Genomic DNA, 25,405 nt, shown 5'->3' with positions numbered 1-25,405 from the left:
AAGACGAGACGAGTAAAGAATATAATCTTCAGAACATTCCCCATTTCTCGTTATATTTATCAATATCGTTCATTATCCTATAAGAGATTCTTTCGAAAGCCACTACTTTGCCTAGCTCTATAATGCCCCTTTTCCACCAAAGCAGTTCCAGGGCTGGTTCAGGGCCAGTGCTTAGTTTGGAACCGGGTTTTCTGTTTCCACTGACAAAGAACTGGCTCTGGGGCCAGAAAAACCGGTTCCAGGCTAGCACCAACTCTCTGCTGGGCCAGAGGAAAGAACCGCTTACGTCAGCGGGGGGGCGGAGTTGTTAAGACCAACAACAATAACAAGACCGAGAAAGATCGCCATTTTTAAGCGACGAGAAGCAGCAGCTGTACAAACGCAAAGTCATCCATTATTATTATTATTATTGTTGCTGCTGCTGCTTCTTCCGTGTTGTTTTTGCTTCAATATTCGCGCCAAGGTTTATGCAAACGTAGCGACGTAACTGACGTATACAGCGACGTAATGACGTGGCTTCCCTTAGCACCGCGAGCTATGGAAAAGCAAACTGGTTCTCTGCTGGCTCACAAGTTGAACGAGTTGTGAACCAGCACTGGCCCCGAACCAGCCCTGGAACTGATTTGGTGGAAAAGGGGTATAAGCCAGTCTTGAAATTGCGGGCCTTCTGTATCTTTCCACTTTCTCATTATCATCTGTTTGCCAATCATTATACTTGTCTGAATCCAATTGGTTAGGGGTTTTACAATCTGGGCCATGGGCTTAGGGTTGCCTAATATGTAAAGACTGGGGCAAAACTCAAAATCCACTCTTATGAGTTTCTCATGAACTCTTTTCCAAAATGTCTGAATCTTTGGACATGACCATAGGGCATGTGTTAGGGTGCCCAGTTCCCCTTCACACCTCCAGCAGTCTGGCGGTTCCCTTATACCTAACATCACTTGGGTACCAATAGAATCGATGGAAAAATTTGAATTGAATTAATCTTATTTTGATATCTCTGGAGACTTGTTTAGTGATCCCAGCAACTGTATCCCAATCGTTTTCTTCAATTATGTTCAGGTCCCTCTCCGATAAGGTTTTCAGAGCTGTGTTGGACGGAAAACCAGTATTCATAAGCATAGAGTACTAATGGGAAGCCCCGTGTCCAATCTCTGCGATCGGCAAAATCTCTTTTAATGAGGTCCATGCCCTGAGGTGGCGTCTGTGTGTAGAGTCAAAAGTCGTAACAAGGAAGTGTCTCAGCTGAAGATGGCTCCAGAATTGATTGTTGGCTAGCTTGAATTGTTCAACCAGATTGTCAAATGACTTAAGGACACCATCTTTATAAAGATCACCCAGAGTATGTACCCCCTCCCTCCATATCGGTGGTGATATTTATCAGTAAGGAGTTTGGGGTTGTCCCACAGGACAGAGGATAAGCTTCGAAAGGGGTTGGTTTTAAATATACGAGACACTTCCCCCCCCACCCAATAGTCCCTGTAAATGAGAGAGAATGGGATGGGAACGAGCATTTGGAGGCATTCTTGCTGATAAGAATAGCAATGGAGGTAGGGAAACACACACTGACTGCTCTATTGCGTACCAAGGTGGCGCTCTTTCCGGAGGTAGTGCCCAGTGTGCCAGGTGCCTCAGGTTGAATGCATAATAATGAGACAATAGATTTGGGAGTCCTGGGCCACCTTTCGCTACCAGCTTCTGCAATTTACGCAGATGTAATCTTGGCCTTTAACCATTCCAAAAAAAAAAAAACTTGTTCCAAAGTGCATCAAATTGTTTGAAGTATTTTACCGGGCTATTCAGTGGGAGAGACTGAAGCAGGTAATTGACTCTGGCAGAACAATTCATCTTTAAAATATTAACTTATCCCCATAACGAGAGATAAAATGGAGACCATCTTTCCAGATCTGTGGAAATGTTTTTCTAGGAGTGGTTCAAAATTGCATTGCACTATTTTGTCTAAATCCCTGAGGAGACCACTGGAATGATCCGGCTCGAAAGAATGTTTTAGGGCAATACACTACCGTTCAAAAGTTTGGGGTCACTTTGAAATGTCCTTATTTTTGAAAGAAAAGCACTGTTCTTTTCAATGAAGATCACTTTAAACTAATCAGAAATCCACTCTATACATTGCTAATGTGGTAAATGACTATTCTAGCTGCAAATGTCTGGTTTTTGGTGCAATATCTCCATAGGTGTATAGAGGCCCATTTCCAGCAACTATCACTCCAGTGTTCTAATCAGGGCTTTGAACCAGAATTTTTTTCCTGTTGGTTCGTTCCGAACAGAAATGGAATTTTAATGTTTCCGGTTTTGGGTTCCACCATTAAATAGACGTTCCCGAACCGGTTAGAACCAAAAAATTTCGTTGCCGGAACGGTTAATTACGTTCCCTGTCAGCTGTTTAACAAATGGCTATAAAATTATGTCTCTGTCTCATCCAGCTTAAGCCAAATGTAGGCTAATTCTATTACAACCTTCATTAAATAAGACAAGAAATAATTCAAAACAATTATTATTTCAAATGTTGGCGATTTGGATTCTCAGTATGTCTTCCCATCTACACAAACAGAAAAAGTGCCAAAAATGAAAGATAATTCGTTTAGTGTGTTACCAAAGGCTAGTCAGGCCCTATGCATTGATAGGCTAACAGAGGTTAACGTCATTTAATGTTCGCGAGCCTCTCATTAACGTGGACAAATATATTGATATCGTGTTTGAAATTGGCGTTTTTGAATAACGATAGACTGCAATATTTACCTCTTATTTAAGATGTGGAGACGTGATAGTAGTCCACCCTCCCGCTCTCTCCATTCAGTCAGCGAACGTCACACAGGAAGTGAACCCCAGCGGGTCATAGAAACTTGCGCAGGAGAAGAATGACTTTTTTATTTGTAGGCTACGGAAACTTTGAGGAACGAAATAAAAACCGGTATTAACCGGTTACCATTATTTTTAATAAGCGTTTCTGTTCTGGAACATAAAAAATAATAAAGTTTCTGGTTTCGTTTCTGTTCCATGTGAAATGGAAAAAGTTCCCGGTTTTCGTTTTCGTTCCTTGAACCGGTTCAAAGCCCTGGTTCTAATGGTACAATGTGTTTGCTCATTGCCTCAGAAGGCTAATGGATGATTAGAAAACCCTTGTACAATCATGTTAGCACAGCTGAAAACAGTTGAGCTCTTTAGAGAAGCTATAAAACTGACCTTCCTTTGAGCAGATTGAGTTTCTGGAGCATCACATTTGTGGGGTCGATTAAATGCTCAAAATGGCCAGAAAAATGTCTCGACTATATTTTCTATTCATTTTACAACTTATGGTGGGAAATAAAAGTGTGACTTTTCATGGAAAACACAAAATTGTCTGGCTGACCCCAAACTTTTGAACGGTAGTGTATGTCGTCAAAGGGAGAGCCTCAGACTTCGTCCAGTTCGCTCTATAAACTGAAAAGCTAGAGAGCGATTTTATAGTTTTGAGCACTGCGGGAATAGATTTTGCCTGGGTCAGTAATGAACATGAAAATATCAGCATAAGTTGGTGTATGGTCCCCGCGATAGAGACTCCAGGGATATTAGGGTCTTTTACGAATTGCTGCAGCTAAAGGTTCCAACGCGAAACAAAACAGTAATGGGGAGAGAGGTGAGCCTTGTCGGGTCCCGCGACCTAGCTTTTGAAATGTGAAGAAATTATGCCATTAGTCTGTACAGCTGCTTGAGGCTCATTATATAACCGTTTCACCCGCTTTAGAAACGTCTGCCCAAAACCATAAATCTCCAGCACTTGAAAAAGGTATTGCCACGCTACGCAATCAAAAGCTTTTTCAGCATCGAGTGAGATGGCTGCGGTAGGTGTATTGTTGTTCCTAGCCATCCACATATCATTAATCAGACGTCGGATGTTATCTGAGGCAAATCAATTACGTACAGTATATATGGAATCGATTTTGTGCCAAAATGTTCATACAATACTTTTGAAATATCAAACAAAAACGATAAATCAAAATACAAAAAAAAGTCAATTTTTTTAGACTGGCAAACAAATTATTCGTGCAAAATATCAGTCTATTACTCTTCAGAAACCTTTTATTTTTGTTCCGCGTCTTTCTCAGTTTTGTTTGGCGTAATTTATTTTGGTTGCGATTCCAGCTTTCTCGTTTGCGCTCCCTGACTTTTCGCTTGCAGTTTTGGCACAAACTTGACGTGTGGGTGGGCTGTCCAGGAATGCATTCCCATTGGCTAACTTGTGTTTGACTGACAGCTACGCTCAGCCATTCCCTACTCGGATTCTGGCGGACTGTTTGACGAGTGACCGATCCATTGACGGTAAACAAGGATGGAGTGGACTTCAGTGGCGAATATGATATTGAATTAATTCAACAAAGTGTAAGTGCGGGACAAATGTGTTGCAGTAGTGCACATTATGCAGGCGTGTTTAACGTTAGCAAGACAGCTATTATATTGGGTAGCGGAGTGAAGTCTAACATTTGACTTGCCGCGAAACACCTGCATAATGTGTACTACTGCAACACATACAGCACATTTGTCCCGTACTGACAGTGGTGTTTGAAAGTTTGTGAACCCTTTAGAATTTTCTATATTTCTGCATAAATATGACCTAAAACATCAGATTTTCACACAAGTCCTAGAAGTAGATAAAGAGAACCCAGTTAAACAAATGAGACAAAAATATTATACTTGGTCATTTATTTATTGAGGAAAATGATCCAATATTACATATCTGTGAGTGGCAAAAGTATGCGATTAGCAGTTAATTTGAAGGTGAAATTAGAGTCAGGTATTTTCAATCAATGGGATGACAATCAGGTGTGAGTGGGCACCCTGTTTTATTTAAAGAACAGGAATCTATCAAAGTCTGATCTTCACAACATGTTTGTGGAAGTGTATCATGGCACGAATAAAGGGGATTTCTGAGGACCTCAGACAAAACATTGTTGATGCTCATCAGGCTGGAAAAGGTTACAAAACCATCTCGAAAGAGTTTGGACTCCACCAATCCACAGTCAGACAGATTGTGTACAAATGGAGGAAATTCAAGACCATTGTTACCCTCCCCAGGAGTGGTCAACCAACAAAGATCACTCCAAGAGCAAGGCGTGTAATAGTCGGCGAGGTTACAAAGGACCCCAGGGTAACTTCAAAGCAACTGAAGGCCTCTCTCACATTGGCTAATGTTCATGAGTCTACAATCAGGAGAACACTGAACAACAATGGTGCACATGGCAGGGTTGCAAGGAGAAAGCCACTGCTCTCCAAAAAGAACATTGCTGCTCATCTGCAGTTTGCTAAAGATCACATGGACAAGCCAGAAGGCTATTGGAAAAATGTTTTGTGGACGGATGAGACCAAAATAGAACTTTTTGGTTTAAATGAGAAGTGTTATGTTTGGAGAAAGGAAAACACTGCATTCCAGCATAAGAGCCTTATCCCATCTGTGAAACATGGTGGTGGTAGTATCATGGTTTGGGCCTGTTTTGCTGCATCTGGGCCAGGACGGCTTGCCATCATTGATGGAACAATGAAATCTGAATTATACCAGCGAATTCTAAAGGAAAATGTCAGGACATCTGTCCATGAACTGAATCTCAAGAGAAGGTGGGTCATGTAGCAAGACAGCGACCCTAAGCACACAAGTCGTTCTACCAAAGAATGGTTAAAGAAGAATAAAGTTAATGTTCTGGAATGGCCAAGTCAAAGTCCTGACCTTAATCCAATCGAAATGTTGTGGAAGGACCTGAAGCGAGCAGTTCATGTGAGGAAACCCACCAACATCCCAGAGTTGAAGCTGTTCTGTACGGAGGAACGGGCTAAAATTCCTCCAAGCCGGTGTGCAGGACTGATCAACAGTTACCGCAAACGTTTAGTTGCAGTTATTGCTGCACAAGGGGGTCACACCAGATACTGAAAGCAAAGGTTCACATACTTTTGCCCCTCACAGATATGTAATATTTGATCATTTTCCTCAATAAATAAATGACCAAGTATAATATTTTTGTCTCATTTGTTTAACTGGGTTCTCTTTATCTACTTTTAGGACTTGTGTGAAAATCTGATGTTGTTTTAGGTCATATTTATGCAGAAATATAGAAAATTCTAAAGGGTTCACAAACTTTCAAGCACCACTGTACACTTTGTTGAATTAATTCAATATCATAGTCACCACTGAAGTCCACTCGATCCTTGTTTACCGTCAATGGATCGGTCACTCGTCAAACAGTCCGCCAGAATCCGAGTAGGGAATGGCTGAGCGTAGCTGTCAGTCAAACACAAGTTAGCCAATGGGAATGCATTCCTGGACAGCCCACCCACACGTGAAGTTTGTGCCAAAACTGCAAGCAAAAAGGGTCCGGTCTCCAATCCATACATCACAGCTGGTCTCACTACTGTCTTCTACATCTTATCTTTCACTTTTGCTGGGACTTTCCGATCACAAATGACTCCCGAAATCCTTCTCCACCTGCTCCACCCTGCCTGCGCTCTCTTTCTCACCTCACTATCGCAGCCCCCATTTTCCTGCACAGTTTGAATTTTCCGCATCGTTCGAATAACTTCCTTTATTTCTTCGGCTGTGATTGCAGCGTCAAGCATCTCACGATGATCTATATTAAAAGCCGGGAGGTCTAACCCTACCAAAAATGAAAGAATGTCTTCCTTTTGGCAAGATGATGTGGAGGTGTACAGTTCCATGCAGAAATCTCCTAAAGGATGTCCGATGATTTTGTCACAAGACCCCCACCTTGAGACTGGACAGCAGTTATCATCGCCCTGGATTCCTGTCGCTTAATATAGCATGCTAAGAGTTTCCCGGCTTTATCCCCAGACTCGAAATGTCTTTGTCTTGCTCTAAACAGTCCAAACTCGACCTTCTGTGATGATATTATCTGATTATATTCATATAAGCTGCGTGACTGACTGTCTTTAAGTTGTGTGGGGAATCGTTCTGCTTTAATTTGTCTTCCAGCTCTCCCACTTTCCTCTCCAAGTCTGCAAGCTTCCTTGTGTTTTTGTTTTTTCTTGTGTGACGAAAATTGAAGAACATGCCCCCTTATAAAGGCTTTCAAGGCCTCCCAGACTGTACCTACTGATGAGACGGAGGCAATATTTGTTTCAGTGAATAACTCGATTTGTGTTTTCAGCATAGCCTTAAAGGAACAGTCCACCGTACTTCCATGATGAAATATGCTCTTATCTGAATTGAGACGAGCTGCTCCGCACCTCTCCGAGCTTTGCGCGACCTCCCAGTCAGTCAGACGCAGTCAGATGCGCTGTCACTCCTGTTAGCAATGTAGCTAGGCTCAGCATGGCCAATGGTATTTTTTGGGGCTGTAGTTAGATGCGACCAAACTCTTCCACGTTTTTCCTGTTTACATAGGTTTATATGACCAGTGACATGAAACAAGTTCAGTTACACAAATTGAAACGTAGCGATTTTCTATGCTATGGAAAGTGCGCACTATAATGACAGGCGTACTAACACCTTCTGCGCGCTTCGACAGCGCATTGATATCTGAGCTCCGTATCAATGCGCTGCCGAAGCGTGCAGAAGGTGTTAGTACGCCTGTCATTATAGTGCGCACTTTCCATAGCATAGAAAATCACTACGTTTCAATTTGTGTAACTGAACTTGTTTCATGTCACTGGTCATATAAACCTATGTAAACAGGAAAAACGCGGAAGAGTTTGGTCACATCTAACTACAGCCCCAAAAAATACCATTGGCCATACTGAGCCTAGCTACATTGCTAACAGGAGTGACAGCGCGTCTGACTGACTGGGAGGTCGCGCAAAGCTCAGAGAGGTACGGAGCAGCTCGTCTCAATTCAGATAAGAGCATATTTCATTATGGAAGTACGGTGGACTGTTCATTTAAAGGCGTCATCTTGGAAGAGGGAGGAGTTGAATCTCCATCTTGGGGATTTCATCACATCGTTAATAGGCACCGGGTCGAGCGTCACTCTTGCGTGGTCTGATATTAGTATGTTGCCAATTGCACATGACATTGTAGATGGAAGTATTTCTTTTGAAATTAAAAAAAAAATCGATCCTTGAGTACTCCATGAACTGCTGAGAGAAAAAAAAAAAAAAGTATAATCCCTCCTATCGGGATTAAGAAAGCGCCACACGTCCACCAGACCCAGGGCGCAGCACAGTTTCTTAATCATGAGAAGTGATTTTGGGGGTCTAGTCTTACTCAGGACACTTCTGTCTAGAATTGCATCCATAACGATATTCAAATTTGGTGATTTGGTTGAAAACGGAGGGAGAAATAGCATCCTAGAAACAATAGAATAATAATAAAGTAGAAAGATCCTGAGTGAGCGTTTAAAAAAAAAAAGATAACATTGACGGACAAAGTCCTGGTTTGCTGAGTGAGAGAATATTTAATTGCTAATATTCCAATCTTGTGACATCACTAATAATATCAGCACATGATGTGACGTCACACTGTAACTGTAGCTGCACACAGCCAAGTCACACGCAGCTCGAGCGCTCTTGATTCTCCCTCAGCAGAGCGACGGTGAAGACGAACTATGTCCTGATCTAGAGCCCTGCACTCCCGCGGGAGTCCCGCGGGACCCGACGCAAAGCAGTGCGGCGCGGGACAAATTTTGAAAGCTCATTGCGGGCGGGAGGGGGAGTGCACAATGCGGGAGCGGGCGGGAGAGGTGATGAGCTGCAGTCCCGCTAACTAAAAACGTGTTTAAAATGAAATTTATAAATTATTAATTCATGTCTATCATATATAATTTGTGCTGGATATTTTATTTGGCATTAATAAAAACATTTTAAGATGCCTAAAATTGTGGATGTGGTCTAATCTCGCGTACGTTTCCGATTCCTTTCCGCTCTTCCGTGTTTGAGATCTCCGATCATGGCAGAAGAGCAGAGCTCCTCTAGTGAAGCTCACAGTGCTTCAGAAGTAAGTGCTGCTTTAAAAAGAGGTGCATTGCTTGAAACGCACCTCTGAACGTGAGCTGTAGATATTTATGCTCAAATCCACTCAAAGGAGGGGGCGGGGCACCATCACGCTGTGTCTTTAAATTATATTAATTTCTTAGAGGCCTACTTGTATTTCCTAGAATGTAAATGGGAGGAGTGACATATAAGCTATGTGCAATGTACAATATTCTTAATATCCACTGTAGATTTTGGTAGGTGTGTTGGGTATCTCTGTAAAGCCTCAGCTGCGCATGCCGCCTGGCAACGCGCACCCTCGCTACGTGCGCTAGGTGAAGGATCGGTCAGTGGAGAGCTCGGCTAAGCTCAGCATGTTTAATTCCCCAAGCCAATGACAAGAACTTTCGTGAGAAATAACGCGAACGTCTGCATCATGCGGGATTTGCGGGCGGGAGCGGGACAAAATATGGCGGGCGGGAGCGGGACTGAAAACTCTGTCCCGCGCAGACCTCTATCCTGATCTAAAGGATCTCGTCGAGACCGCAAGCTCGGCTGCTCCGTTCGGGTTTCGCTTGTGGTTTGAAAGTTCTTCTTTGTCCTTTCAGAACTTGAAGAAGGAACTGGATCTGCTGCTGGAGGACAAAATCAAGCAGCCACGCCCGGTGGACTGGAGCGACCGCACCTCGGAAGACTGCGCCGTCATCTCGGCAATCATCGACCTCATCACCACGCAGGAGAGCGCCACGTCTTCGCAAGAGCCGTACCGGAGAAGCCACAAGCACTGGTGCTAGAGCCAGTAGGATGAGAGAGAGAGAGAGAGAGAGAGAGAGAGAGAGAGAGAGCTGCTGTATATAGCTGCAACCAGCACAATTTCTCCTTCAGTTAAACATTCAAAGAAATTTCACGATCAATAATAAAGAAATTTGGGTAAAACTGATCACGTGGCTTTTATGGATGGTTAGCCGTGTTTTTCCATTAACCTGCTTAAGGTACAAGTTGAAATTGCGAACTAACAAAATTGAAATGGAAACACGTTTTTTTTTTCCCCCCATATTTAAGTCACATGACAAGATGAAGAGCAAATGCTCCCTTTCTTTAAAAAAAAATGCTCTGTAAGAGAACAAACCCCAGCTTTAATCGCACAACATCACTTAATATTCTACCCACATTCACTGGATATGAGCAATCACGCACTCTGATTGATTGGCTACTCTACTACTAGGATATCAGCTCATATACCATGAGGAGAGAAAAACAAAATGGCGGCGCGTATTACTGAACCAACCAAAGATGAAATAAAAACTACTTGGGAACAAAACCCCAAAAATTCTGATCAAGGATTTAAAACAAAACAGAAATAGCAAAAAATACCCAAAGGGGGGAGGGGGGGAACAAAATATGGAATACAAGTATTTGATGGTAAGAATGTATCCCCCCCCCCCCCCCCCCCCCCCCCAAGAATTATCGCATTTTTCACAAATTGCTCCTGTTATTTCGCCAGTTTGTTTACATTCTAAGCAGAAATTATTTTGTCGGACAGTTTGTGTAGTTTTTATTGCCAATGTTACATATATTTATTTCACGCAGAAACGAAGAGGTCTATAAACTCAGAACGTCTGTGTTAGAGTTTGATCCACACCCAGCGGTGCAAACAAGAAATAAACATCTCGAACTAACAGAACGGAGAACGAGTAGAATTGTACACTATAGAAATACTCTCCTGACGGCATTTTATTCTCTCCACATTCGCTGGATATGAGCAATCACATGCTCCGATTAGCTACTCTACTACTAGGATATCAGCTCATATACTGTGAGTAGAGAAAACCAAAATGGCGGAGCACATCAAGTGAAGTATTTAAAAGAAACAGTAATGGCTAAAAGAATAGAGTCCCCCCCCCCAAAAAAAAAGCGCCTGTTCCACACTCCAGCCCAGTTGGTGGCGATAAAGCACCTTTGAGTTGGTTTACCAGCCACCAAAAAAAAAACCTAAAGAAGAAGAAGCAAATGGCGGCGCGTGCTGCTGAACCAACCGAGGATGAAATAAAAACTCGAAAACACCCCACCCCCCAAAAAAACCCCAAAAGCAACAAAGTATGGAATGTAAGTATTTTGCGTAACAACTACTGCGGACAGTGTGCGTAAAGTTTTTATTTATCGAATTTGCAAAAAAAAAAAAAATGCTCCGTTTCTCAAAATCCAGTGAATGTGGACAGAATAAAACAGTTCTTCCACTCAATCTCGTCGTACATGGGTTATAGCGCGATCAGCTCATGTACGACTCGATTTCGTGGAATAACTGTTAAGTAGAAACACGGAACATAAATATCGCTTCTGTTTTGCGTAAAACGCAAATGCTTCAGGATTCTTCGAACCTCGAACCAGTTTGTAGATATTCAGAGAGTCCTTCAGATCAAACTTTAGCAGATGTTCACCTCGGGGAAGTTCTCGTGTCAACCTCGGGGCTGTCGAGTTCTTCCTGCTGATTGGTCTGAAGGTGTTGGTTGATTAGTTTTCTATAAGAGCAGCTCTGGGAGTAGTGCAGCAGCTTAGTATATCGGATTTGGACTTGTATAATTGGCGATCTGTTTGTGGGAGGAGTCTCCAGTTTCAGAGCTTTGCAGCACTCTGAGGTAGAGCTCCAAGTTTATACGCTACACTTGCACGTCACCGCGATGTCACTCTCGACTTGTACTGAAGAGTAGCCTCAGAGAAATATATTGCTTATTGCACCTTTAACCTTGCTCTGGTGTTAGCTTTCTGTTACTGTCTCTGATGTTAACGGGTCGGTTTTGACCCGTGTCTTAAATCAGCCATAAAATACCCTTAAAACAATTATTTATCATCCAATTTGTTTCTTACCTCTTGGTTACCTTGTTAGGCTCCCTTATCCATGAAAAGATTGGTTTTAATATTTTTGTTGTGGCCCCCTGGGCCTTTCTTTTAACAGCATTACCCCTCGTTTTCAATATAAAAAAGTGGTCAAATGAACCTCAAGAGAATAATGTAAACAAATACAAGGTTGTTCTGTTACCTGACTATTACTGAGGGGTATTAGATCACATCTCTTAAATGTTCAAAAAAAAAAGATTTTAATTTTATTATCAACTATAGTAACATCTATGGTGTTTCGGGTCAATTTCGACCCATATATATATTTACTTCAAGAAAAGGGCAAAAAACAAGTCGTTTTTTTTTTTTTTTTTAAATATTCCTGCCTGTCGATGCGTCCCAGAGACTATCAGTGGCCTCATTGCTGGATCTGTACACTCCAGCAAGCAGAAGAACACCAATGTAGGCATCCAGGCATTCCTCATCAATGTCATTCCACATATTGCCATGAACTTTTTTTCCTTCAAGGTTTGTCATAGCAATTATGACTTTTTTTTTTTTAGTGACAATTGCTACGTTCACACTGCAAGGCTTAATGCTCAATTCCGATTTTTTTGTGAAATCCGATTTTTTTTGTGAGGTCGTTCACATTAACAAATATATGCGACTTGTATGTGATCCTCAGTATGAACGAAAAGCGACCTAAAAGTGTTCCGCATGCGCATTGCAGGATACGACGACGTCACACGCAGTGAGCATGGCCAGTGTTTACGGAAGTAAAACCGCCCGGTTGCGGTATGACTCATCCAATCTAGCTTGAATAGCTGCATCCCCCCAAATGGAAATCAGCTCCCTAACCTCTGCGTCCTTCCATTGAGAAGATTCAGAACCTTCACAGCCCGAAGCGTCCCTCGCATTGATGTCATGCGCAGGGGCGCAGATACGTTTTTTGAACTGGGGGGGACAAAGCTGCCAGCAAACCAACCCCAACCCCGATATGCCTGTCAAACTTGTTGTGGGTTACCATAGCAACCAAGCTCGAGCTCGCAACCTGTGCAGTCTGCGCAGCTCAACCAACCGAATATCAGTCTTTGTTTTGTTTTATGTGAGTTGTTGCAACTATGTATGCACTGCTGTGCACCTCAATAAACCGAATGGTAATTAGTCTTTTGATTTTTCCGTGAGGTTTGCCTTATGCAAAGAAAGACAGCATAGATGTTTTTTCCTCCCTATAAGTGGGGGGGGACCGAGCGAGGTGAATTTAAATCTGGGTGGGACGAATCCCACCCGTCCCACCCTCTATCTGCGCCCGTGATTATGCGCCATGTTGTTGTAACTTTTTTTGAGAGACCCGCCGCCTACTTCAGCGCAGAATAGTGACGTTTGTGGCTTGTTGATGACGTGTAAGTCGGATGAATGCGACCTGGCGGTTCAGACTGAAGTCGCATATGAAAAGAGCGGATAGGAATCGGAACTAGGACCACATATCCAAACGGCCTGGGTCGGATTTGAAAAAATCGGATCTGTGTCATTCATATTGTCAATAAAAGATCGGATACAGGTCACATATGGGCGAAAAGATCGGATTTGAGTCACTTCAGCCTGCAGTGTGAACGTAGCCAAAGGCATAAACAGATCAAAACATGACTTGATCACTACGTTCAGACTGCAACCTGAAACGACCCATATCCAATTTGTTGTGAAATCCGATTTTTTTGTTAGGCCGTTCACATTGCCAATTATATGAGACTTGTATGCGATCTCCAATATGAACGGAAAACGACCCAAAAGTGTCCCGCATGCGCAAATTGACACGTAATAAGCACATCTACGTAATACGTAAACAAAAAAAAAAGCGCACTCTTCCTTCAAGTTTGCAAGTAAAGCATGGAGATGAGGCGAGACCTGGCGATGTGTTTTTTGTGGCGGCGGCGGAACTCGCACAATAATCTGATTAATGTGGGCAGCAGACTAATGAGACCGAAGATGTCAAATTACTGGAAATTTCCAGAACAATCTTATAATCTTGTAATACAGGATGGTTTAACATCCAGGTCCCTACCAAATCCACCATTAGCTTGATCAATTCTATAAAAGTCTATTTAAATTCTGAAAACTGTACAAACGTTGTTGTTTTCCACCAAAGAGGCGGGATTAGCCAACGCAGAATAGTGACGTTTGTCTCTTGTTGATGACGTGTAGGTCGCATGAATGCGACCTGTCCGGTCAGACTGCAGTCGCATGTGAAAATATCGGATATGCATCGGATTTAGGACCACATATCCAAGCGGCCTGGGTCGCATGTGAAAAAAATCGGATCTGTGTCGTTCAGATTGTCAATAACAAATCGGATACAGGTCGCATATGGGCAAAAAAATCGGATATGGGTCGTTTCAGGGTGCAGTCTGAACGTTGTCTAAGTCACTCTCGTCACAGCAAACCCTGTGATCCCAGGGGTCATTTTGATGACATTTGCAGCAGCTGTCCTGCCATGTACGTCAGGAGGTCCTGAGCTCCAACAGATGTTTCCACTTTTGGATCTGAATGTTTCAGCAGGAGCAGCTTCAGCACCGGTGACCTCCTCATCAGACTGATCAGATGTGTCTGTGTCTTCCGGTTGACACGCCACATCATCTTCCTCCTCAGAGACCTGCTCATCTCCATCGCTATACTGCTCTGTGTCCTCTGCCTCATTATCAGCAAAGATATGATCCAGAGCTTGGCTTACATTCAGTCCTCTTCTCATTGTTGCATGCTGTAAATCGGAGATGTGTACTCTGCAAATCACCAACTCTAAACTCAATTGGCCTTACATGCCTGGACATGTCTGTCTTTGTTTGTTCAGGCAAAGAGAAAAGCCCCTGACTGAGGCCATGTCCACACGGCAACGGATTCAGGTGAATCCGATAAAATTTTTTATCGTTTCGGCCTGGCGTCCACATGGCACCGGCGTTTTGGGTGCCCCAAAACGATATTTTTTGAGAACGGTTTCCAGAGTGGAAAAATCTGGCAGCAGCGCCGTTGCGAAGTCGTCTGGATGAGTAGAACGGATTTGTTTACGATGATGTCACAACCACATGACTAGAACAAGCAGCACTGTTGCGCGCATCATTCGTAACAACAACAGCAACAATGGCGGACCCCAGAGTAGTTGTAGTTTCAGTGCTGCAGTCGCTGCTAAGTTTATTCGCATTATTGAAGCAAAATAGTAGTCACAGCCATCTTCTTCTTGTTGTTGTGTGTTTGTTCCTGTGAGTGCTTCACGCCGGGTAGAAGAAGGGGTTTATGCGCATGCGTCCTACTTCTTCTATTGTTCTGGTGTCTCCGATGGGACCGTCTTACAGCGCACGTAGAGGTGTGGCATGTGTATTGCATCGTTTTCAGCAAGCGTTGCGTTGCCATATGTACCTGATATTTTACTGATCCGTTGCCCATGTGGATGCGATATTTTTTTTTACCCGTTAAAAAAAAAAAAATGTCGTTGCCGTTGTCGTGTGGATGTACTGTAGCCTGAAGCTCAAGTGGTTGGAGGAAGAGCTGGCTGTTGGCTGATTGTGTGTTTATGATTTCAGTTTTAGCATTTATTGTTTGAGAATCTTATATTTTAACTGGGTCGAAATTGACCCTAACAACACAAAGGTCACCAGAGCATTTTATAATTTAGTAAAATAATTTTTTTGGATTTTATTTTGTTTAAATAGAAGTTCCTGACAAAGTCAAAAAGTCTTGATGCAATAAACAAATTTATGTAGTACTTTTATGCATACTAAACCTAAAAACGGGTCGGTGCCGACCCGAACACTAGAGGAAGGTTAACCTGTACAATTCATATTTATCCTCCTAAGACCCAAGCTGTTTTTATTTACATGCATTTTTTATTTCTTTTTGCTATTTGAGCTTATTAGAACCTGATTAGAATAAAAACTAAGCATCATCTTTGATAAGATGTACTTTCTGAGAAAAAGTATGTCCACATATGTGGATTCTTGTTCTGAATTTCTAAAAAGTGCTGTCCACGTATGTGACCGCTAGGCCCTAGGAGGTTAAACCATGAAGTAAAAATCTGCTGTATGGGTTTTTTTTTTTTGGGGGGGACTCGTGACACTCACTAGAATTATGACTTGTGCCAATTTGTATTTTTATGTTTTGTCGTTTGCCTTTACGCTGTTTTTCCCTCCATCACCATGAATTATTAAAGGTGTCGTTAAGTTGCTGCGTTACACAGCACACAGTGTGGGTGTGGTCGAGTCCCAAGTAATGCAACTGCCACAAGAACGAGTGAAACAATCCCGAACCTTTATGGAATATAGATGGGTTTGTAGATTAGTTCCAGTCTTGACATTAGATTTACAGATCATTCCTAAGCACATGTTTCTCTTCTCCCTGAGCGCCGGCTCAAACCTGACATAAAAAGCGTCTCGTTTCACACCGTAAACATTCCTTTATTTTAAAATCTTTTTTTTTTTTTTTTGAGTGACGAACCCACTGAAACACATGCAAGTCTGTAATACAGTGTCATGCAAAAGTTTAGGCACCCTTACTGAAAATGTCTGTTACTGTGAATAGTTGTGAGCAGAAGATGAACTGATCACCAAAAGGCATAAAGGTAAAGACGAGACATTTCTTTAATATTTTCCGCAAGATTACATTTTTATTTCCATCATTTACAGGTGTAAAATACCAAAAAAAAAAAAAAGAAAAGTTTGGGCACCCTGCATGGTCGGTACCTAGTACAGTAACACCCCCTTTGGCAAGTATCACAGCTTGTAAACACTTTTTGTAGCCAGCTAATAATCTTTCAGTTCTTACCTGGAGGATTTTCACGCATTCATCCTTGCAAAAGGCTTCCAGTTCTACAAGTTTCTTGGGCTGTCTTGCATGCACTGCTCTTTTGAGATCTATCCACAGATTTTCAATGATGTTTAGGTCAGGGGACTGTGAGGGCCAGGGCAAAACCTTCAGCTTGGGCCTCTTGAGGTATTCCATTGTAGATTTTGAGGTGCGTTTTGGATCATCGTCTTATTGTAGGACCCGTCCTCTTTTTAACTTCAACTTTTTTACAGATGTTGTGATGTTTGCTTCCAGAGTTTGCTGGTATTTATTCGAATCCATGCTTCCCTCGACCAATGAAATGTGCCCTGTGCCACTGGCTGCAACACAACCCCAAAGCATGATGGATCCACACCCATGCTTCAGAGTCGGAGAGGTGTTCTTTTCCTGGAATTTGGCACCCTTTTTTCTCCAAACATACCTTTGCACATTGTGGCCAAAAAGTTCTATTTTGATTTCATCAGTCCACAGGACTTGTTTCCAAAATGCATCAGGCTTATTTAGATGTTCATTTGCAAACTTCAGACGCTGAATTTTGTGGCTAGGACGCAGGAACGGTTTTCTTCTGATGACTCTTCCATGAAGGTCATATTTGTTCAGGTGTCGCTGCATAGCAGAACAGTGCACCACCACTCCAGGGTCTGCTCAATCTTTCTGAAGGTCTTTTGCAGTCAAACAGGGGTTTTTATTTGCCTTTCTAGCAATCCAACGAGCAGTTCTTTCAGAAAGTTTTCTTCATCTTCCAGACCTCACATTGATCTCCACTGTTTCTGTTAACTGCCATTTCTTAATAACATTACAATCTGAGGAAACGGCTACCTGAAAACACTTTGCTACGTTCTTGTAGCCTTCTCCTGCTTTGTGAGCGTCAATTATTTTATTATTCAGAATGTGAGGGAGTTGCTTAGAGGAGTCAGAGAATTTATACAGCTTTGAAATCTGCATCATCTGACCTTTCCTAACGAAGAATTTGAACAAGCCGCAGCTCAATAAGCTAATTAAGATCTGGAACCTTGGTAAAAGTTACCTGAGAACTCAAATGTATTGGGGTGCCCAAACTTTCGTATGGTGTTCCTTTTCTTTTTTCACTCTCCCAACTGTACAAAACAAAATTAATACACAAATCTTGCAGAAAACGCTGAAAAGAAATGTGCCATCTTTACCTTTATGCCTTTTGGTGATCAGTTCATCTTCTGCTCACTTAACTATTCACAGTAACAGTCATTTTCAGCAAGGGTGCCCAAACTTTTGCATGCCACTGTATTTTCCAGTTTCATAAACGCCGAGGTGAAGCGCAGCGTTTGATCTGAGATAAAAGGAAGCCGTTATGTAAGAGATTTATACACCATCCAGCTCATCGTCCTGCTCCAAGCTCCTGACACTTTTATGCAAATTGACGTTGGTTAAGTACGCCACTCGAGCCTTTCATATGTTGAGCGAGATGTATATATTATATGGACACGAGTGTTTTATTGGGAAATACACCACTCGTATTTTTCCGACCTCCGGAACATGGAGAACCAAAACCAGGACACAAATCTGTCACTCGTGAGGAACTTAATGAATTGTTTTTGATAAATTTGGGGACTTTTTGTTTGTGAATGTGTCGATATAATAAAAAGAAAATCGCATGTTAGCTTGAAGATATGAAGTTTATCTTCTCCTGTTGAAAAACTCGCATTTTTCATATGAAATACATCACGGATCTGAGTGACTTATTTAAATAATATTGGCTGGCGTTGAGTGGTATATCAGAGATGTTCCATTCTGGAATATATCTGATATACCATGAAAAAAAGCCATTATTATTATACTACATACACACTCGCTTTTCCAGTTTTTTTGATGTCCATTGGTATGTTTTTCTCTTGTACACAGAGAGGAACTGTCAGGGTCTTCTAGTCGTTCAGAGAAGCCCAAACGCATCTGCATTTCAAATGTTATATTTAATTTCTTTCATAATCTCATTATAATTACAGGGTTCCCGCGGGGTTTTAAAAGGTAGTAAAAGGTAGTTAATTATAATAGGCTAAATTATGGCCAGTAAAAAATAGTAAAAGGTAGTAAACGTAATCTGACGTGGTATTAAATTTTTTTTGACCCCCATCCAACTGGGCCTATGTGTTTTCTAATTCGTTTAATTAACCTGCATGCCATAATATCCATAAATTACTACATTTGGGCGAATTTATTTTTATGTATCGAGGAGGACCGCAGTGAGGAGTTGGTGGCGCATGCGCATTGAATTCCAATAACGGTCGAATCCAGTATAAATTTATACCAGAGATTGTTTAGTACGAGACTGACTTTGTTTATACGGCTCTAGTCGAATCTATCTGTTGACCCGACTGGCGACATCTGTACGAGAATTAAACAATGGGGAAATGCAAATTTTCAGACCTCTGGCTGGAGGAACCTGATTTTAAAGACTGGCTAAAGGCGGTAGATGGCAATCGGCGAGAGGCGTTCTGCATAGTGTGCAAGAAAACTATGAGCATTACCTGGATGGGAGTGAAGGCTATTAGGTCCCATATGGAATCGAATATCCACCAGGGAAGGATGCGTGGACGAAATAGACAGCTACCGTTGTCGTTGTTTTGCCGAGGCACTTCTGCGACTACTACGGTCACAACGCCCTCAATCTCGCCTGCTCCGATAAACCCTGAATCCACCGTTGGTAATACTACCGCCATGGCTACCACCAGCCTTTCAGGACATCAGACGGTCATAACTGGCACTAACTCGCTTGAGGCTGAGGTACTGTGGTGTTTGGATTTGGCGGTGAAACACCACTCCTTCATTTCTAACGAAGGCATCGGAGATCTGTTTCGGAGGATGTTCCCGGACTCCCAGATCGCCAAATCATTTGCTTTTGGCCAGTGACAAAACCAGGTACATGATTAAATTTGGCATTGCCCCTTATTTTAAGAGGCACCTGGTCGAGGCAATAACTAACACCGGACCTTTTGTAATTATGTTTGACGAGAGCATGAACCAAACGTCCAAGAGGTTACGGGCCACAGTTTCACAGTTCAATAAAATTATAAATTATATGTGGAAGTTTGTTTTCTTTTATGCAAATATGCATTACTCCATGTGTAGCCCTAGCAATGGGAGGTTCTATTATGCGTCCAAAGGGAAAGAGTTACACTACCGGTACGTTCAGATTTTCTTTCTATCTTGTCTCATCAATCCAACTCTTTGGGTAGAGTTGTCACTAACTTATATGTAGCACATTCTTGGACTAACACATACACTCAAAGATTACCTTGTTAAATTGTGAGAAAATGTCCAAATCCAAATTGTCGCTGTGGTAGTAAAAAAAAAATTGTGAAGGTAGTAAAAAGGTAGTAAATTCAGCATAAAATATCTGTAGGAACCCTGAATTATTCTCTTCTAATTCAGCCTCATTTTCTATCTTCAGAAATGAAAGGGTTGCTGTCCTGAAAACATTAAAATGGAGTTATCCAATGAGATTGTTTTGTTGGTTGTCTCGAGGCTGAGAAGAGTTTCGAGCTGCTCACTCATCGGTTAGGACTTCATTGCCGGGACAGAAGGCCATGGCAGGGTATGTTTATGTAGGAAGCGACAGATGACTGATTAACCAATCAGATTTTGATTTATAATGAGAGGAAGGGACCAAAACTTTATCACCCTCAGCCTTCTCAAAGGCCAACGTGAGCTTAACCGTGACTCAGCGCAGCAAAGTCACCTTCCAGCCGGTGTAGCATTCATCAGTAGTGTTAGCGAATGCGAATAAAGCGGTCAATCCAGTGCTATCTATCGAGAGGCTAACAACCGAGAAAGTAAGATTTCCGTCTCCAGACTCTTCTTCCACGCTGCACGCTCGCTACAGTGTTTTTCACTCAGACTTAAATATTCATTTCTCTCTGTAATTTACTGAGTTACTTTTAAGCTCAACATCGACAGCTACACACAACGGAGCGACCTGGCATCCTGCCGCTAATCCCTTACGAAATCCTTTACCCTGTTGCTTTTTTGGTGTCTGGCTCAGTTTTTGCTGCGCTCAAGTCCCAGCGCTAATCGTAACAGTTCGCTACTGCTTGTAAATGTGTGTGAAGAATATCTAAAGTTTTGGTAGCCTTCCGAGTGTTCAGTGCGTCTTTCTCTTTCCTGGCGAACAAAGAAATGCTTAATTTTCTCATTGACTCTTCGCATCAGCTCCGATGTGTGACGTCTTGACAACCATCCATGCAATATCGTAAACCATCTTCAACGCTCGTTCTCCACTGGGTAGAATGACGTCATACATGTACGATAAGCGATTATGCTAACAATATCGCATGCTATCAAACCAAATGAATGAAAGCTGCTAGAAGGGAATAGAACACGTTTTTATTCCATGGAAAAAGTGTCCTGTATGGATAATAATTCCTGATTTTTCACTCCAGTGTCGTCACTCCTAGTGTCAAAATGGTGAACCAGTTCAAAATTAAAATTCTTTTCATTAACTTTTTTTTTTTTTTGTAAATGTGTCCATATAATACAACCCCGATTCCAAAAAAGTTGGGACAAAGTACAAATTGTAAATAAAAATGGAATGCAATGATGTGGAAGTTTCAAAATTCCATATTTTATTCAGAATAGAACATAGATGACATATCAAATGTTTAAACTGAGAAAATGTATCATTTAAAGAGAAAAATTAGGCGATTTTAAATTTCATGACAACAACACATCTCAAAAAAGTTGGGACAAGGCCATGTTTCCCACTGTGAGACATCCCCTTTTCTCTTTACAACAGTCTGTAAACGTCTGGGGACTGAGGAGACAAGTTGCTCAAGTTTAGGGATAGGAATGTTAACCCATTCTTGTCTAATGTAGGATTCTAGTTGCTCAACTGTCTTAGGTCTTTTTTGTCGTATCTTCCGTTTTATGATGCGCCAAATGTTTTCTATGGGTGAAAGATCTGGACTGCAGGCTGGCCAGTTCAGTACCCGGACCCTTCTTCTACGCAGCCATGATGCTGTAATTGATGCAGTATGTGGTTTGGCATTGTCATGTTGGAAAATGCAAGGTCTTCCCTGAAAGAGACGTCGTCTGGATGGGAGCATATGTTGCTCTAGAACCTGGATATACCTTTCAGCATTGATGGTGTCTTTCCAGATGTGTAAGCTGCCCATGCCACACGCACTAATGCAACCCCATACCATCAGAGATGCAGGCTTCTGAACTGAGTGCTGATGACAACTCGGGTCGTCCTTCTCCTCTTTAGTCCGAATGACACGGTGTCTCTGATTTCCATAAAGAACTTCAAATTTTGATTCGTCTGACCACAGAACAGTTTTCCACTTTGCCACAGTCCATTTTAAATGAGCCTTGGCCCAGAGAAGACGTCTGCGCTTCTGGATCATGTTTAGATACGGCTTCTTCTTTGAACTATAGAGTTTTAGCTGGCAACGGCGGATGGCACGGTGAATTGTGTTCACAGATAATGTTCTCTGGAAATATTCCTGAGCCCATTTTGTGATTTCCAATACAGAAGCATGCCTGTATGTGATGCAGTGCCGTCTAAGGGCCCGAAGATCACGGGCACCCAGTATGGTTTTCCGGCCTTGACCCTTACGCACAGAGATTCTTCCAGATTCTCTGAATCTTTTGATGATATTATGCACTGTAGATGATGATATGTTCAAACTCTTTGCAATTTTACACTGTCGAACTCCTTTCTGATATTGCTCCACTATTTATCGGCGCAGAATTAGGGGGATTGGTGATCCTCTTCCCATCTTTACTTCTGAGAGCCGCTGCCACTCCAAGATGCTCTTTTTATACCCAGTCATGTTAATGACCTATTGCCAAGTGACCTAATGAGTTGCAATTTGGTCCTCCAGCTGTTCCTTTTTTGTACCTTTAACTTTTCCAGCCTCTTATTGCCCCTGTCCCAACTTTTTTGAGATGTGTTGCTGTCATGAAATTTCAAATGAGCCAATATTTGGCATGAAATTTCAAAATGTCTCACTTTCGACATTTGATATGTTGTCTATGTTCTATTGTGAATACAATATCAGTTTTTGAGATTTGTAAATTATTGCATTCCGTTTTTATTTACAATTTGTACTTTGTCCCAACTTTTTTGGAATCGGGGTTGTATAAGGAACATTACATCCATCCATCCATCCATTATCTCTAGCCGCTTTATCCTTCTACAGGGTCGCAGGCAAGCTGGAGCCTATCCCAGCTGACTACGGGCGAAAGGCGGGGTACACCCTGGACAAGTCGCCAGGTCATCACAGGGCTGACACATAGACACAGACAACCATTCACACTCACATTCACACCTACGGTCAATTTAGAGTCACCAGTTAACCTAACCTGCATGTCTTTGGACTGTGGGGGAAACCGGAGCACCCGGAGGAAACCCACGCGGACACAGGGAGAACATGCAAACTCCACACAGAAAGGCCCTCGCCGGCCCCGGGGCTCGAACCCAGGACCTTCTTGCTGTGAGGCGACAGCGCTAACCACTACACCACCGTGCCGCCCAGGAACATTATAGGATGGCGCAAATATATGAAGTTTATCTTCTCGTATTGAAAATATTTTCATTCACCGCTCGAAAATAAACTTCATGTCTTCGTGCGACTGTGTAATATCCTCCTCACCGTCAGGAGCGTTGCACCTGACCTTAAGCTGTGTAGTGCTGATGAGATTTTGCTGGCTTTGATTTGATTCATCATCAGCGTGAGGACGTTCATCTGCTCCGAGATCACGTCCTAGCTCAGGGGTGTCGAACCAAGCTCGTTTTAGGTCTTGAAAGTGTGACCAATAACACGCCAAGACATCAGCGTTCCTTCTGAATGTCTGTCTCCGGCGCCATGCGTAAGTATTCCCCCCCCCCATGAACTTTCCATCTTTTGTGGAACTGATTTAGACTTAGGATTATGTGTCATGAATATTGAAGTGAAAATAAATAAAGTTTTATAATACATTTACTTACACATCAAAAAGTATCGATATGCATTAGTATTCACCCCCCCGCCCTATAAATCAGTTCAACGATCTAATTCATCATATGAATAAAGAATCATTAGCACATTTCAGAAGCAGCTGAGTTTCTTGCTCTATTTTGCCCCCTAGTGGAAAAACATATATATATTTCCTCTTCTTCTTTTCAATCTTTTATTTCAGTTACAGTTCACGAAGTAAATTCGGTACATCAGTGTGCCAGATTTAGTCCCGTGATCAGACCAGATCCTGGGCAGTATGGTATGTCTGACACCCCCATGCTAGACTTTAAGCGTTCCTCCTGGAACTGGATTAGTTTATCCATGTCTCAGTTCTTCCAAGAACCGGTTTCCAGTCCTGGTGAGATTTTATTACAAGTCTGCGCTCGATCCTATGAGGAGCTACACGATGTCCCGGTAACGGCGCTGCTCCTCAGGCCAGCGTGCTCTTTCTCTCTGTGTGTGTGTGTGTGAGATGTTTATGGTCTCGAATCCTGCTCAGACGTTGGTCTCCAGGCCCTGCAGGCGGTTCATCCTCTGCATGTTCTTCTCAATGGTGGCCTGGCACGTGATCGGCTGAGTACACTCGGCGAGGAACCAGCCTCTCTCTCCGTCTCGTAATCGCTCGCCCTCGTACCAACCTGAAAGGAAAATACAGTCATCAGATGATCCGTGAGGTGTCCCATCATGCTCCAGGCAAAACGCGACTCGTTTATATTAGTGTTATTAACAGACTGTTTTTACAAATACAGATGTGCAGTGAAAGGGAGTGTAAAGTCAGATGTTTCGTATTTGAGATATGGCACAGGTAGCGAAAGTATGAAATGGCCTAACGGTTAGAGAAGCAGCTTTGCGACCAGAAGGTTGCCGGTTCGATTCCCTGGACCAACAGGAATGTCTGAAGTGCCCGTCAGCTGTTCCGTGCGTGTTGTACGTCGCTCTGGACAAGAGCGTCTGCTGAATATCATTAATGTCCCGTAATGTCATGATTCACTTCAAAGGTAAAAGCACGTGGGACGTGAACAACGCTCCAGTTTGTCTTCGTGCTCCTGATTTGATCGGAGTGACCTGTGAATTCACAGAATGCATTTTTAACACGATCAATTTCTGTAAAAAAAAAAAAAATGTCTGCAGTCAGAATCAAACGTTCTGAAGGTTTCTGCTCTTTCGGCAAAACACGACAAAAAGCTCCATTTTAACTGCAGAACATTCTCAGGAAGAAGAAAAAAAAAACCAACCGAATGTGCTTTCAAGCGTGCTCTGGTATATTTAATGGGTATTTAAAGATTCAGGAAGCTTTTGGTGGCTTATTCTTAGCTCCATGGCCTTTCAACATGAAAGCTGGCCAACAAGTGTCATCAGCGGGGACCGTCACCTGACCCTCAACCCCGCCGCATCAAAAACAAAGAGCTGGGAGCTCATCCTGCACAACACACACCACCGGGTCTGAGGTCAAAGAGACGACCAGAAGAGTCATGGCAAGGTCGGGTCGTGGCGTGCAGTATGACCGGTACTGAGGATATGTTTCTATCTAATAAAGCTAATAAACTTTTTTTTTTTTTTTTTATATGAAAGTATGTCCCTTTACACACTCCTCCAGAAGGGTAATTTTCCACAAGGCCGTCTGGCTCCAGCAGAAAAATATAAAATAAAACGCGTCTGGAAAAATCCCAACGGAGTCTGGAGCCAGATTCGTGACGTCACCTGCGGAAGCGCCAGCAGGCTGCGCGAGCTTTGCACGGTTTCAGTGCACAGCCTGTGTACACCAAGCGCTCCCATTTCTCTCTCATTGTCCGGTCTTTTGGGAAACGATGAGTACTAATCCCATCAAGATTGGTGTTGCTACACCCTCCTACGATACA

The 25,405-nt window shown here is 42.5% G+C and overlaps 2 protein-coding genes across 2 annotated transcripts in view; one reads left to right on the top strand and one right to left on the bottom strand.

The window, feature by feature from the left end:
* dhx36 (DEAH (Asp-Glu-Ala-His) box polypeptide 36) overlaps positions 1–9,850 on the top strand; it is a 153,954-nt gene extending 144,104 nt beyond the window's left edge. Inside the window, exon 25 of the mRNA XM_060924172.1 lies at positions 9,519–9,850. Coding sequence (XP_060780155.1) covers positions 9,519–9,704 — 186 coding nt within the window. The 3' untranslated portion in view covers positions 9,705–9,850. The remainder of the gene's footprint in view (positions 1–9,518) is intronic.
* Positions 9,851–23,701: 13,851 nt separating this feature from the next.
* The window catches only part of LOC132888146 (rho guanine nucleotide exchange factor 26-like), a 156,980-nt gene continuing 155,276 nt past the window's right edge, over positions 23,702–25,405 (bottom strand). The window contains exon 15 of the mRNA XM_060924171.1: positions 23,702–24,184. Within this exon, the coding sequence (XP_060780154.1) occupies positions 24,042–24,184 (143 nt within the window). The 3' untranslated portion in view covers positions 23,702–24,041. The remainder of the gene's footprint in view (positions 24,185–25,405) is intronic.

The sequence above is a fragment of the Neoarius graeffei genome, chromosome 6, assembly GCF_027579695.1.
Source record: "Neoarius graeffei isolate fNeoGra1 chromosome 6, fNeoGra1.pri, whole genome shotgun sequence".
NCBI lineage: Eukaryota > Metazoa > Chordata > Actinopteri > Siluriformes > Ariidae > Neoarius > Neoarius graeffei.
The sequence above is the reverse complement of the archived record's forward strand: the minus strand, read 5'-3'. Positions and strand labels throughout refer to the sequence as shown.